Source organism: Mustela nigripes, chromosome 3 (assembly GCF_022355385.1).
Source record: "Mustela nigripes isolate SB6536 chromosome 3, MUSNIG.SB6536, whole genome shotgun sequence".
NCBI classification, from domain to species: Eukaryota; Metazoa; Chordata; class Mammalia; order Carnivora; family Mustelidae; genus Mustela; species Mustela nigripes.
Window position 1 is genome coordinate 138,616,327 of NC_081559.1, and position 15,650 is coordinate 138,631,976.

The window sequence follows — 15,650 nt, forward strand, 5'->3', positions numbered from 1 at the left end:
TTGCTTTCTTCCCCTCTCTTCCTCTTTTCCTCATTGTATCATCACTCTCTAGGATGATACAGGATGCTTCTATAGGCTTCCTTCCATAGCAAGGATGACTATATTAGTTGCCTAGAGAATGATAGAATTTTCCAGGTGAAAATACTGAAGCTAGCTAATAACAGATTTAGGGCTAGGACTGTCATGTGTGTGTGTGCGTGCGTGCAAAATTTTACTGTATTTTAAAAATTTATGTAGTCAATATAATATATGCCTATTACAAAAAATACAGATTACAGATGTTTGTTTTTTCCATGCACTTTTACATCATCATACTGTGTGTATATGATTTTGAATACTGTTAAATTTCCAATTTCTCTGTAACCAAAATCTCAACAAGCATCCTGTTTAATGTCTGTATAGAATTGCATCATATAAACATACCATGATTCACTTAAGTATTTCCCTAATGTTACACATTTACCCATTTGCCTTGTTTTCATTTTTAAATTTTTTTTCAAGAGAGATGGAGGGTGGGGAATGGGAAGAGAAAGACTCAAGCAGATGCCACATTCAGCACACAGAACTGGATGTAGGGCTTGATCTCATCACCATGAGATCATGATTTAAGCCAAAATCAAGAATCAGATACTTGGACTGAGCCATCCAGGTGCCCCTACCTCATTTCCATTTTTTAAATCATTTTAAGTAATGCTATGTTAGTATATCTCCACAATAATCTTTGACTATGTTTCTGATTATTTCTTTAGGATATGAACATTTTAAAAGCTTTGATAATCTGTTGACAGAGTCTTTTCAGGAAAGATTCCCCTAGCATATGCTTTAAACCAGTAATGTATGAAGAAATAATTAGGGTTCTTATCAATACACTAGCTTTATCAAAATTTTTCTTTTCTTTTTTCCATCATGCTATTCTGCCCTTAAGCTTACCTTAAAGAAAGGAAAGAGAGAGCTGGTGGATGGGGAGAAAAAACAGCTAAAATACAAACAGGATATACAATAATGATGGTTATACTTTCTAAAAGTGATAATTGGTTTTTAATTTTCCATTAGTCTCCATCTTTAAAGGGAAGCTCTTAGATTATATGAATGGAGTATCATGTTTTATTTTTTAAAGCCTTAGTATCATTCCAAAAGTCACACTCAAGTAGTTTATTTTCAACAAATGTCTCTATATTACTAGAATTGGGAAAATCTATTTAAGCATAAATAACAATTCAATGTAATTCCATAGCACAGAATTTTCAGAATATGATCTCATTTTAGCTATTTAGACACATTGAGAAGTAAACCAAATATTTTTTTCATTTGCTTACAGAATCTGTTGGAAAAAACTAAGCTTAACGGAAGTTAAAGTTCAGGTTCTCTCAGTATATTATTAAAGAAATCAATCAAGGAAGCCATTAGACTGAGATGGCTCTAAAACCTTGGTAGCCTATGGAAACAAACCAAAACCTAAGCCAGAGTCAATTCCTGTAAATGTCTAAGAACAACCAATCACAAATAGCTAAGTAGATTTTCCCAAATAATGCAAATGTTTAAACTATAGTCAAATAATTTCTTGCTTTGCTTCTTCATTTTCTCTGTAAAAACCTTAGCTCCTCTCAGTGGAGGACTCAATCACTTTCGGTTTGGTGCTGCCCAATTTGAATAAATTTTTGCTCAAATAAACCAAAAATTGTTGATATCTCAATTTATCTTTGTAACAATATGAAAACACTATATTAACAGAATATTTTAAACATATCAGTAAAATGGATAGTTGATGTTTGTAGTGTCACACTAAACAGAAGTTTTTAAAATGTAAAGTGGAACATAAAGAAAATTAAGTCATTCATGAAGAAGCAGTATACTTTTATTCCTTTGAATGCCCAGAAAGAAAGTAGACAGGATTTGGAATTGTCAAGGTGATATTATTTTAGACTTTTAGTTTGATCTTCTATACCAAAAGCATTTGGAGTCAGAAACATTCTGAAATAGTAAACAGGGGAGTGTCAAGCCATTGGCTGTTCATCTTTTTTTTTTTTTTTTAAAGATTTTATTTATTTACTTGAGAAAGAGACAGTGAGAGAGAACATGAGCGAGGAGAAGGTCAGAGAGGGAAGCAGACTCCCCATGGAGCTGGGAGCCCGATGCGGGACTCGATTCCGGGACTCTGGGATCATGACCTGAGCCGAAGGCAGTCGTCCAACCAACTGAGCCACCCAGGCGCCCCTGTTCATCTTTTAAGACTCAGGTAACCTGAAGCTTTTAAACGTTCTGAGGTCAAAATAATCACGCTATTTTTTGGGCTTCTGAAGAATTTTGTAAGTTGGTATTTAATTTAATGATATTGCAGCATTATGCTATAGCTTATTTTTAGGTGTTTCCTCCATTGTGTTAGTACAGTGGATTCCCACTTTTATGCAGTATCTTTATATCCCGGGCTCCTTAGTCTTGGCAACAGGCTCTCAATACCTGTTTAACAAGTAATGAACAAACGTGTATATAGGTGTGAAGGATTCCAGAAGACCAATCTGTCAAGTATCAGCATCACATGAACAAGCTCCATTTATTTTCCACCCAACGGTTGGATTAAATTACCATTCATTTTTGTCCAAGTCGTATAAAGTATTATTACCCTGTGTAATAGGCTAGAGTCATTTTTCCCAGAAAGAAAATAGATTTGGGGGCCTAGAAAATGACGCCCACGAGAATAAAACACTTAGCCCGGGCTTCCAGGCTTTGTCTTTTCGCGCAGGGCTCTCCTCTCTGTCCCTCCACATTCTCAACAAGAGCGCTCAAGTCTGCGAAAGGGAAGCCGCGCGCAGGCTGGGCGTTTGCGCGTCGCTGCAACTAGAGGCGGCCGTGCGGGGCTGAGCTCCGCCCGCAGGGAACGCGCGTGGCAGGGAAGGTTGCAGGCGGGCTACGTATCCTGCGCACGCGCGTGCGGCCAATCCGCCCCAGCGGGCGTCTAGGGGCGGGGCATGCGCGGCCGGTTCCCGTTGCGGTCGGATGGGGAACTGGGCCTCAGGGTTCCCTGCTGTTGCCGTAGTGCCGCGTGCAGCCCCTTCTCACGCGCGGAATGTTGCTTCTGGCGCTGGGCAGCTCGTGGGAGGCCGGACTTCGGCTTGGCGGGAAGAGGACGGTGCTGTGGGCGGCCGCCGCTCTTCGAGGCTTTAGGGCGGCCGCCTCGCGGGTGGTCCCCTGTAGCGGCTCCTCGGGGCTGGTTGGCTGCAGAAGCGCGTGGCTGCGGGGAGCTTCTGCGGGGAGCCCGGTTCTCGGGCGGCGGGTGCGAACGCAGGTCGGCCTTCGGAAGGCGTGCGGACTCAGTGAGGGTGCGGGGTGGAGGGAGCGTCGGGCACGGGGACTCTGGTGCGGAAGGAGCCCTCTGCGGGGCGCGCAGAGGCTGCCTTCCTCGGCCTCCGCCGCCTCGGCCTCAGGCCTGGGGTCCCGGGGTTTATGGCACCCACGAGTCTAGGAGTGTCCGTTCGAAAGTGGTCATTTTCTAGGCGGTTCCAATCATTCACAGCTCGTTGCAAACCCAGCGGGTTTCCGATGACTCTAAACTATTTTGTCTTCTACCTCTGAGCGGAAGGAAGCTCGGAAGGGTTAATTTGCAACGAAATTAGATGCCCCACCTGGTGATCGAACTAAAAGAACTCAACCTGACTTTGAAGTCTGTTCTGTTTTCTATTAGATGAGGCTACTTTAAGGAATTCTTTTGCTCCCTGGAAAAGGGGATGGAGACGTTAATCTTCACATTTTAATCTAAGTACATTGCCTCCTAGTCTTGCTCTGTAAAATACCAGAATTAGCAAACATGGTTGAAACTTGGAAGAAATGCCCAACATGGGAATTGGAATCTAATTACATTTCAGCATAAAGGGATTAGGCATACCTTTTGCATTTTGAAGGGTGTGTACTGTGAAATTCATTTTTAGACGTTCAGGGACCTCTTGTTCCTGTGAAATTTGATGAAGATTTCAAGAAATATTTTCTTAAGAGGAAGGGATGCAATGAACAGGGAGCGTTACTCTTTCTTTTCAAATACTAGCTATAGTATAAACATTTTAGAGATCCTAAAAATGGCCTGGACTTGAAACAGTTTGCATTTGCAGTATTTTATTTATATTAATATCATTTTTTGGAAAAGCCAATGCGTTTAAAATTTTGACAATGGAGCAAGAGTGATGTTTTCCTTAGCCACAGGATGAAGAAATTATTCTGCTAAAATTTTGTACTTGTTCAAGTCCACGCTTATCAAAAAAGCCTTGAGTTGGGATGCAGACCTAGGTTTTCAGACTTTAACTCATCAGGTGACTGTGACTGTAGTTAAGGACAGCTATTTTTCTAGTTTGATTTCTTCAGCTCTGTAGATTATTTGGGGGTATTCCTTAAATCACCTTATGTGACAAGTTCTCTTTTACTCTTCATTATAATTTAAAAAAAACATAAAAGTTGGTCTAAAATGCACTTTGTTATGTACTCACATTATAACAGTCTCTGTTTCAATAGGTACCTCTTTGTTGGGAAGGATGCATTCGATGCTTACATACACAGCTTGAAAAATCAGAAGATGGAAGGCTGATTTATACTGGGAATCTGGCACGAACAGTATTTGGTGGGTAACCAAAAATGAGGGTAATTTCCTTTTTTACCCCTGTTTTAGTTGTAAAAAATGTTCTTGGGATATGTTATTTCTTATTTTAACATCTCTTAATTGCAAGATATGAGGAAAAATTAGGTTATATATTTTTTCTTGTGGCATGTTGAGACCTTTGCATTTTTAGGAGAGTTTAAACAGATTTTTTAAGACTGTTATGACTTTGTGATCTTATGGCTGGGTACTAAAGCATCCATCCTTTGGTCACTTCCCAAGATGTGTAACAACAAAATAGAACAAGAAATGTATATTTGTGTAATGTTTGAATATGGAGAGAAAAAAAATATGGAAGTATACCCCCTAAGTAGTTATTTTGGGAGGGTACATATTTACTTTATATATTTTTAAATTTGGCAGTTAAAATAAGCATATAATACTTTTATAATTAAAAAATATATTTCTTTTACGTTTTTTGAGTCACCTTAGCATTTTCAAGAAACATCTTTATTTAGTGCCCTTTCTAGGTAGTGTAGAGTACTGGAGAATACAAAGACAGTCTGTTATGATTATTATTATTGTTAAAGATTTTTATTTATTTTCTTGAGAGAGGAAGTACAGAGGGAGGGAGAGAAGGAGACCCCCTACTGAGCAGCAAACCCACTACCCGTGCCAGGCTCTATGCCAGGACCCTGGGATCATTACCCTAGCTGAAGGCAGACGCTTAACCAACTGAGCCACCCCAGCGCCCAAGACAATGTATATAAATAGTTACAAATTTAAAACTCTTTCCTTAGCTCTTAATTTGGTATTTAGTCTGGAATAATTTATTAGGGAGGTCAGAAGAATTTGGGAATGTGTTTTGTTCAAGTTCCTGAGGTTGTATTTCATTTCAGTAATCTTAAAGTATAACCTGAATATCGGAAGGATTACTTTATAGCCAAGTCAGCCACAAGATTTCAGCACTGCAGTTGCATTCCTGTTTTTGATTATGCTGGTGTCACTCACAATCTAAAATGTACTCTGGAAATCTGTGTGTTCTAAAATGTGTGGTATCAAAGTAGACTGTTTGGAATACAGTTTTAGCTATTTATAACTTTGGCATTAAGAACTGATTATAATTGGGACGCCTGGGTGGCTCGGTGGGTTAAAGCCTCTGCCTTCGGCTCAGGTCATGATCCCAGGGTCCTGGGATCAAGTCCCGCATCGGGCTTTCTGCTCAGCAGGGAGCCTGCTTCCTCCTCTCTCTCTGCCTGCCTATCTGCCTACTTCTTCTTTTTTTTTTTTTTTTTTAAAGATTTTATTTATTTATTTGAGAGAGAGACAGTGAGAGAGAACATGAGTGGTGAGAAGGTCAGAGGGAGAAGCAGAGTCCCCATGGAGCTGGGAGCCCGATGCGGGACTCGATCCCGGGACTCCAGGACCGTGACCTGAGCCGAAGGCAGTTGCTCAACCAACTGAGCCACCCAGGCGCCCAGTCTCTGCCTACTTTTGATCCCTATCTGTCAAATAAATAAATAAATAAAATCTTTAAAAAAAAAAAAAAAAGAACTGATTATAATCACTGTTTTTAAAAAAGATTTTATTTATTTTATTTGACAGGGATCACAAGTAGACAGAGAAGCAGGCAGAGAGAGAGAGAGAGAGGAGGAAGCAGGCTCCCTGCTGAGCAGAGAGCCCGATGTGGGGCTCGATCCCAGGACCCTGGGATCATAACCTGAGCCCAGGGTGGAGGCTTTAACCCACTGAGCCAGCCAGGCGCCCCTGATTATAATCACTATTGAGAGGAGTTCTGAAGTTACTGAAAAATCCATTTTGGGTGATTAGAAATTTCTTCTGGAATCAGTACATGAATAGGCCATTGAGCCTGTGTCATATCTCTGGCCTGGGATACCTGGATTTGTACTACTGAGAGGTGTTAACAGTGATACCCATGATAGCCTTCCTTCTGAACAGACATGGTTCCTTCAAATTCAGGGAAGGCTTTTTAATTTATTTCCTATTTCCATTTAACTCCATTCTGTAAAGAAGAGAATATAAATAAGGATTAATTTTGGTGTGGGTAGGATGTTATATTTATAGAGGAGCATAGCTATCCATGGTATTTAAAGTTCTAGAATTATAACTTGTATAGGAATTTAATGTTTGAGTTCTTTCAATGTTATGGTAATAGAAACTCACTCTGTATCCTTTTCAGAGATTGCTATTTTTTCTATGTGGAAACTGAGGGAGAAACATTTTTTCTATATAAAACTGAGTAAGAGACATTGGGATAGAGGTTCCATTCTTGAAGATTCTTTAAACTGCCAAATGGAGCCTCATTTAAAGACCTCTTTTTTTTTTTTTTTTTTTTTTAAGATTTTATTTATTTGACGGAGTTTGAGAGAGAGAGAGAGAGTACAAGCAAGGGGAGAAGCAGGCTCCCTTCTTAGCAGGGAGCCCAATGCGGTACTCGATCCCAGGACCTGAGATCAAGACCTGAGCTGAAGGCAGATGCTTAATGACTGAACCACCCAGGCACCCCTCGTTTAAAGACATTTGAAGGGTCTTTTAGTTGGTAGTTCTTGCTAATTCATCAATAAATAATTACTGATGTCATAGTAGTCTTACTGTAGGAAGAGTAGAACTTGAACATCAAGAGGTGTGTAAAAAGGGCCTCTCAGGCATGGAAGTAGTATGAGCAAAGACATGAAGATGGGAGAGCCCAGAATATGTTTAGAAATTAGTAAGTACTTCAGTCCAGGCAAAATAAAGTGTACATGTGTATTAGTTTCTTTGGGCTCTTATAATACATTACCACAAACTTGGTGACTTAAAGTAACGGATTTGTTCCCACAGTTCTGAAAGCGAGAATTCTGAAATCAGGGTGTTGATAAAGGCCATGCTGTCTCTGAAGGCTCTAGGGAAGAATTCCTTGCCTCTTCCAGCTTCTGGTGGCTCCCAGCAGTCCTTTGTGTTCCTTGGCTTATGGATGCATAACTGCATAATTCCAGTTCTTGCTTCCAAATTCAGACAGCTCTCTCTGTGTCTGCCCTGTTCTGTCCTTACAAGGGTATTCTCATTGGATTTATGGCCCACCCTATTCCAGGATGATCTCATCTCATTTTTTACTGTCTGCATAGACCCTATTTCCAAATGAAGTCACATTTGGAGGTTCTGGGTGGACATGAATTTTGGGGTACCCTTTTCAACCCTGCGTAGTGTGACAAAGTCATGGAGGAAAAAAGGTAGTTGGAAGGAGTAAGGAGGCTTTTATATAGGCATCTTGGTCCCCATTGTATTCCTGTTGTATTGTGTGTGTACTGGTGTCATAGCAACTACCTGTGGGAGGAAGGAAGGAATTATTTTTAAATTACTAATAAGATTATTAAGCCTTCAACCAATAGCAATGAAGAAGAGTATTGTTAGACTTCTGGTTTTTGGCAGTTTTGGTGAAAAATATCTCACTATGCTTTTAATTTCACGTACTTAGGATCGAAGTTTATTAACATTTCATCTGTTTAAGGGCCATGTGCATTTTTGATTCAGTGAGCTGTCTGCTTATATTTCTTGCATGTGTGGGTATAGGGTTTTAATCTTTTTCTTATATACTAGAAACCTTCTATATGTTGGGGATATTAATCCTCTACAATAGAGGTTGCAGATATTTTTCTCATTTGTCTCTACTTTGTTTATGTCCATGTACATTTATAATGTAATCAGATTTACCTGTCTTTCTCCTGGATTGCTTCTGTGTTTTGAGTCATAATTTTTTTAAAAAATATTTTTATTTATTTATTTGACAGAGAGAGACACAGTGAGAGAGGGAACACAAGCAGGGGAGTGGGAGAGGGAGAAGCAGGCTTTCTGCTGAGCAAGGAGCCTGATGTAGGGCTTGATTCCAGGACTCTGGGATCATGACCTGAGCAGAAAGCAGATGGTAACAAGTGAGCCACCCAGGTGCCCCTTGAATCATAATTAGAGAAGTTTTCCCATTCTCAGATTATAAAGGACTTCATGGATGTTTTCTTATATATCTATGATTTTATTTTTTACATTTAAACCTCAGGATTATTTGGAATTTTCCTAGTAGATGCTATAAGGGATGGATTGAATTTTATTTTTTTCTATGTAGCTATCCAGTTGTCCAACACCACTTCGGCCCACATATTTGAGATTTTTTTTTTCAAGGTTTTATTTATTTATTAGAGAAAGTGCATGTGGAGGAGTGGAAGGAGAGGGACAGGCGGACTCCAAGCTGAGCACAGAGCCCTGTGCTGGGCTCAGTCTTACCACCCTGATACTGTGACCTGAGCCAAAATAAAGATTCAGACACTGAACTGACTGAACCATCCAGGTCCCCGAGACTGTATCTTTATACTACATTTTCATATGCAGTTAGGTTTATTTCTAGATTTCCTATTTTGTTCTATTGATCTATTTATTTGTGCACCAGCACCACACCATTTTAATTATAGTCTTAGTTTCAGTATCTAATTCCTCCCCCACCTTTCTTTTCTTTTTTTGTTTTTCCAAATTAAGTTTATAATCAACTTGTCTAGGATCTCAACTTGTCTGTTTTCTAACCAGATGGTGTTTTTGTTGGGATCATGTTAAATTATACAATCAAACTAAGAAATTTACATTTTAAGTCTTTTATTTAGTGTGGTAAAATATACATAACATAAAATTGATCATTTTAACCATTTTTAAATATGCATTTCAGAAGTCATTGATTTTTAATCTTTTTAATATGACAGGTAAAAAATATCCCACTATTTGAATTTGAATGTCTTTCTTGGTAAAGAAGTTGAATATATTCATTTCCCACATATTTATTAACCACTGGTGGTGTGTTTTTTGGTAATTTGCTGTTTTAATCCTGGGCACTTAGTCTAATAATGTTAGTCTCATATTTATTTAAACATTTAATGTTACGTATGTGGAAGTGCTTGTTAATAGAGAGTTTTATTTAATAATCTGCTAACTGAATTAACATTTATAGTATTCATAAGGATCTTTGAGTAGTATTAAATTTTTATTGGGGAACTGAGGTGGAGACCAGTTAACCCTAAAGCAGGTTTCCTACCTGGAGAGGCAGTGTTGTGTATTGGCGAAAGACCTGGACACTAGAGTCAAATTGCCTGGGTTTGAATCTCAATACTGCCTGCTTCTAGGTAGCTTTGTGACCTGGAGCAAGTGCTTTATTTTTCTCATGTTGTAAATGGGAGTGAGGATGATAATTACACATCTATTTCATAGTGCCTTTTTGAAGATGTCATGAATAAAGTACCTAAAATATGTAAAGTACTTAAAATAGCTTGGAAAATAATAATCATTATATATGTGTTTTGATTTTGTTGTTTTGATGATATAAGAAGAAAGGTAGAAGAATTAAAGTGGATAGATTGATGCTTTTATAAAATCTATAAATATTAATGTTATCCCTTTTTTTTTCTCCTGTGTAGGTGTGAAATGTTTTTCTTATTCTACAAGTGTCATCAGCCTTGCATTACTACCATACATTTTTGCACAAAACAATATTATATTTGGAAGTCTACCTTTGCAGATATTATTTTATGGCATCATAGGTAGCTTTACAGTGATCACTCCAACACTGCTTCACTTTATTACAAAAGGCTATGTTGTTCGGTTGTACCATGAAGCTACAACAGACACTTACAAAGCCATTACTTACAACGTTGTGCTTTTAGAAACAAGTACCGTGTTTCACCAGAATGACGTGAAGATTCCAGACAGCACACATGTGTTTACCACATTTTATGCTAAAACAAAATCGCTGTTAGTTAATCCAAGGCTCTTTCCAAACCCTGAAGATTATAACCATCTAATGGGTTATGACAAACCATTTACTTTTGATATGGAAGAAGACAGTGAGAAGAAACAGGTTAAAGATGAGAAATGAGTCTATTGTTTTTTACATTTGTGCTTAAATGTGATTTATGTTCCAGTGTATATTAATAAAGTTGCCTTTACTTTTGTTTTCTGTTAGTGATTGAAAATAATTTGAAACTGTATCGAACTTTTAATTTTTACGGAATTATATTCCTATATAATTATGCTATGTTTGAAAAATTAATCATGTAATATTCTACCACTTGTGTTTTTAAAAAAGTGAAAATATATTTTCATGCTGGCTTATGCATGGATAATTTTTTTTAAAAGATTTTATTTATTTATTTAACAGAGATCACAAGTAGGCAGAGAGGCAGGCAGAGAGAGAGGGGAAGCAGGCTCCCTGCTGAGCAGAGAGCCCAATGTGGGGCTCGGTCCCAAGACCCTGAGATCATGACCTGAGCCGAAGGCAGAGGCTTAACCCATTGAGCCACCCAGGTACCCCTGCATGGATACTTTTATATAATGTGGTTGTCTCTAGTCTGGGGATCGATGTCAGACACAAATGGGAGAGTTCTTTTTCCTTTACGTTTGGATTTTTCTAGGTGTATAGATACTAATTTCGCATGCATTAAAAACTTTTAAAAACTTTTAAAATTATGGGAAGCAGTGTTACTTTCACTTTGGTTCTAGCACAGGTTTTTGCTTATTTTTTCAGGCATAGTTGCCCATAATAGGAATCTCTGTCTAGTTGAGTGTGGTAGCTACAGGAGAAATGGTGACCCAAGTAGTGATGTCTTTGGTGGCACTCTTCTCCTTTGGTGTATCCTATCAGAGTTGGAAAATCATAGGTACCAAATAGATGTACAGTAGCTTTTATAAAGTCATAATCTCTATGCTAATTTTATAAAGTATTGGCATTTTCAGATTTTTAAAACTGTAAAATGAAAATTAGTTCTTGTGAAGGATTTTCAGCAAGGAGCAAAAGGCCCTAAGTCATGCTCTTAGATCAGTAGATAACTTTTTAAGTGCCCAGTGTGTGCCAGATACTGTGCTAGTTGTCAAAGTCATAGTTAAGAACAAAACACCCGGGGTGCTTGGTGGCTTAGTTGATTAGGCCTCTGCTTTCAGCTCAGGTCATGATCCCAGGCCCTAGGGATTGAGCCCCGTGTCAGGCTCCCTGCTCAGAGGGGAGCTTGCTACTCCATCTCAAAATCTTGAAAGAAAAAAGAACAAAACACTCAATCTCTGTGGAGCTGCCTAATGTCTTCTATTGTCTGTCATGATGGTAATCCTAATCTTTATGGCTTACCTGTGTATGAGGAAGGTTGATGGGGAAGCACCAGAAACCTCATACATTCATAGACAAAGATCAGGTCTGCAGCTGCTAGAAACTTATAGGAGAGTGTAACAGAAAAGTACTCCCCTTTCTGAGGTCTAGAGCCTGCCCTCTGGTAGGATCAGCCAGCTTGTGATCTAGCAGAAGGCAGGCTCTAGGTCTCAGGGAGATGAACAAGTTGGTGCCATCCCTATCTTCTGTTTGGGCCTCTGCCTGCCTGTTCCTCTGTCCTGTCACCTAGATATATACCTGTTGCTATCTTGGCAGTTAATGTATCTTCCTATAAAATTCTCCATGATAAAATGTTGATCAAATATTAGTAGAGGCAAGGAAAAAAAAAACACACTTAGTTCCATTCCTAGAAGAAAAAACAGCATTACTAATGACTTAATGTTTTCTCCAGTTTCTTCATAAATTGTTCTGAGTGTACCGTTACCTCTTTAAGTGTCCTGTATTCTTATAACCATTCTATCACCTGCGGAGTGGAGTGAAAAACCTGTTTGTATTAGTATCAGAATAATTCAGAAGACAACTTGGTTGTTCAGGGAAAAAAAAAAGCTTAAAACACTAAGTGAGAAAGAGGACTTCTCAAGTGCATGGTCTGGAGCCACACCGGAAGAAGACAAGGAACAGTATGTGTAGAATATGATTCATCACTGAAATAATCAGAAACAATTCAGGCCAACGTGAGGAGGAAAAATTTGCACACACCTCTCTATGCCACTTTACTACCTTCACCACAAGTGGAGTAAAATCTTGGAGAGGCTGGGGGAGGTGAGGAGTCCCACTATCTACAGGAAGGGCATTGAGTTGGTTTTGAGTCTCAAAAGGCAGGGTGATCCTGGTTTAACATTGGGGTTGTATCAAGTAATATGCCTGTTGATAATAAAATGTCTTGTAATCCCTTTTCTAAACATTAGTTTCATTATTCTGAAAGACTTAAGCTTTTAGAAGCAAAAGTAACAAAGTGGCCATTAGGTCTCAATGATAGCCTTAGCTTGGACACAATTCTAGAGATGGTATTCTGATTTTTTCAGGTAATTTTGTTGTTGACTTCCCTTTCGTTGAGTATTTCAGTCATTCAAAGTTAGAAGAGTATAACGAATCAACATAACTGTCATTCAGATTCAACATTTACCAATTTGTTGTCAATGTTGTTTGACTTCCATCCCAACCACTTGCCCTCTACTTTTATTTGGAAGCAAAACCCAGTCACTGTAACATCTCTTTCTTGAATATTTTTTAACTCTACCAGATAAAGACGTAAAAATTATAATACCATTATAATACCCAAATTACTCCCCTCTTTCCAAGTCACTCCCGACTCCCCAAAGTTATCAAATATCCAGTTTGTTCAAATGCCAATTTCCTCCCCACATTTTGTTTGGATTAAGATCTTAGTAAAGTTCATGCCTTATTCACACCAATTTATTAAATGGCTTTCAAGACTCATCTAATCTATGGACCCCTCCATTTCTTTCACTTTGTTTTTTTCTCCCTTGTAAATTACCTGTTAAGAAACAGAGTCCTTTGTCCTTTACATCTTTTCGTGGTCTAGATTTTCTGATTGTATCCCTGAGGTGTACATTAACATGTTTCTCTGTCTTCTGTATCTCCTATAAATTGGTGGTATGACTTGAGATTTCATCAGATCGAGATTTGATTATTTTGGATAATTCATAGATGATGTTGCCTTTTTTTTTTTTTTTAAGATTTTTAAAAAAATTTGACACAGATCACAAGCAGAGAGGCAGGCAGAGGGAGAGGGGGAAGCAGGTTCCCTACTGAGCAGAGAGCCCTATGCAGGGCTCCATCCCAGGACCCTAAGATCATGACCTGAGCTGAAGGCAGAGGCTTAACCCACTAAGCCACCCAGGCACTGATGATGTTGCTTTTATTAACTATTGTTGCATTAACAAATTGCCCCCCCCCCAAATTTAGAGTTTTGTTTTGTTTTTTAAATTTTTAAGACTTCTTATTTAAGAGAGTATGTGTGTGTGAGCGAACAGGGGAAAGGGCAGAGGGAGAGGCAAAGAGGCAAACTCCCCACTGAGCAGGGATCCTGATGCGGGGCTGGATCCTAGGATCCTGAGATCATGAGCCCAAATCCTAGAGTTGGATGCTCAACAGTCTGAGCCACTTAGGTGTTTCAAAAACTAGAGGCTTAAAATGTAATACTGCATGGTGCCTGTTGGTCCAGTATCTGGGAGTGGCTTAGGTGAATGCTTCTGGGTCAGGTTCTGTCGTGAGGTTGGAGTCAAGCTCTCAGCTGGTGCTGCTGTCATCTGAAGGCTGAACTGGGGCAGGAGGGATTGTTTCCAAGGTGGTTACTCGCATGACTGACAAATTGGTGCTGGCTTTTGGTAGGAGGCCTCAGTTTCTCACCACGTGGTTCTCTCTTTAGGGCTACTTGCTGCCCCCAGAGCAACTGATCCAGAAGAGTAGAGTGGAAGCCGCAAGGATGTGTATGATCTACCTTGAAAGTTGCACACTTTTATTATGCAATATTTTATTAGTTACAGAATCAGCTTCATTCATTGGTGGAGGAGATTACACAGGGATTTGAATACTAAGAAGGATCATTGGGAGCCATCTTGGAAGTGGGCTACCCCAGTGTTCATTCATCAGGAAGTTCACAAATCCTTTCTGTCTCTCACTCTTTTGTGAAGTTAGCAACCATTGATGCTTGGTGTCCAAGCTCAGTAATTCATTAGGTGTTGCAAAATGGTTATATTCTTTTTCCTTTTTTCATTTATTAGCTGAATACTACTAAAAACAGAGAAAAGAGTAAAAGGAAGCAAGGGAAAATTGTCCCAAATCTACTCTCTGGTTACCAGTATTTCAGTTTCATTAAATCAGGATAAATGTTTGATTCTTTCCCTTTGTTTATCAGTTTTCAAAAGAGTTGACTTCCTAGCATCATCTAATGATTAATTATACTTTTAAAAAATTATGAGCTCAGGGCACCTGGGTTGGTCAGTTGGTTGAGCATCTGACTCTGGGTTTTTGGCTCAGGTTCTGATCTCAGCATTGTGAGATCAAGCCCCACGTTGGGCTCTACATTCAGTGCAGAGTCTGCTGGAGATTCTCTCTCTTCTCCCTCTGTCCCTCCCCTCTGCTCATGCTTGCTCTCTCTCTTTCTCTCAAATAAGTAAAATCTTTTAAAAAATTATGAGCTCTTAGTTTTAAATACATTTGGTGTATTTCAGTTCATTGTAGTTACTATCTTAATGTTTGTATATCTATAGGTAGGTTGAATAATGGTCCCCCAAGATGTTCATGTCTGGAAACTGAATATTACATTATATGGCAAAAGGGATTTAATAGATAGATCTTGGGGAGATTACCCTGGATTATCCAAATGGTTCTAGTGTAATCACAGGGTTCTTATAAGAAGGAAGCAGGAGGTCAGAGGAGGTGATGTGAAGATGGAAGCAGGGATGGGAGTGCTAAACTTTGAAGATGGAGGAATACATGGGTTCAGCTCTCCAAGATGAGAAAGTAAGGAAATAGGCTGTTCCGCCAGAGTCTCCAGAAGGAACCAACTCTGCTGACACCTTGATCTTGGTCCAGTGAAACTGATTTCAGACTTTTGACCCCCCAGAACTGTAAGAGAATACATTTGTGTCTTTTTAAGCCACCAAGTCAGTAGTTAGTCATTACAGCAGCAGTAGGAACCCCATCTTTGGTCAGTGGGGTCTGTCTTCATATTGGTTATCTAATATGCTAAGATGTTCCGAGCTCCATCTTGTGCATTTCCTGCCCTATATCTGGAATCAGCAATCTCTTCAGAGTCTTTGTTTCTTTTAGTGGGAAATGGTATTTTTGAGACCAGTAGGGGCATTCATAGTTTTTTTTTCTTGTCCCCCCCCCCACTTTTTAATGTAGTAAAAA

At 39.1% G+C, this 15,650-nt stretch overlaps 1 protein-coding gene across 1 annotated transcript; it reads left to right on the top strand.

The window, feature by feature from the left end:
* The first annotated feature begins 2,930 nt into the window (after positions 1-2,930).
* TMEM70 (transmembrane protein 70) lies at positions 2,931-10,563 on the top strand. Its single transcript, XM_059394732.1, has 3 exons — positions 2,931-3,283; positions 4,498-4,603; positions 10,030-10,563. The coding sequence occupies exons 1-3, from the start codon at positions 3,065-3,067 to the stop codon at positions 10,485-10,487; spliced, it is 783 nt and encodes a 260-aa protein (XP_059250715.1). The 5' UTR covers positions 2,931-3,064; the 3' UTR covers positions 10,488-10,563.
* Positions 10,564-15,650: the final 5,087 nt, after the last annotated feature.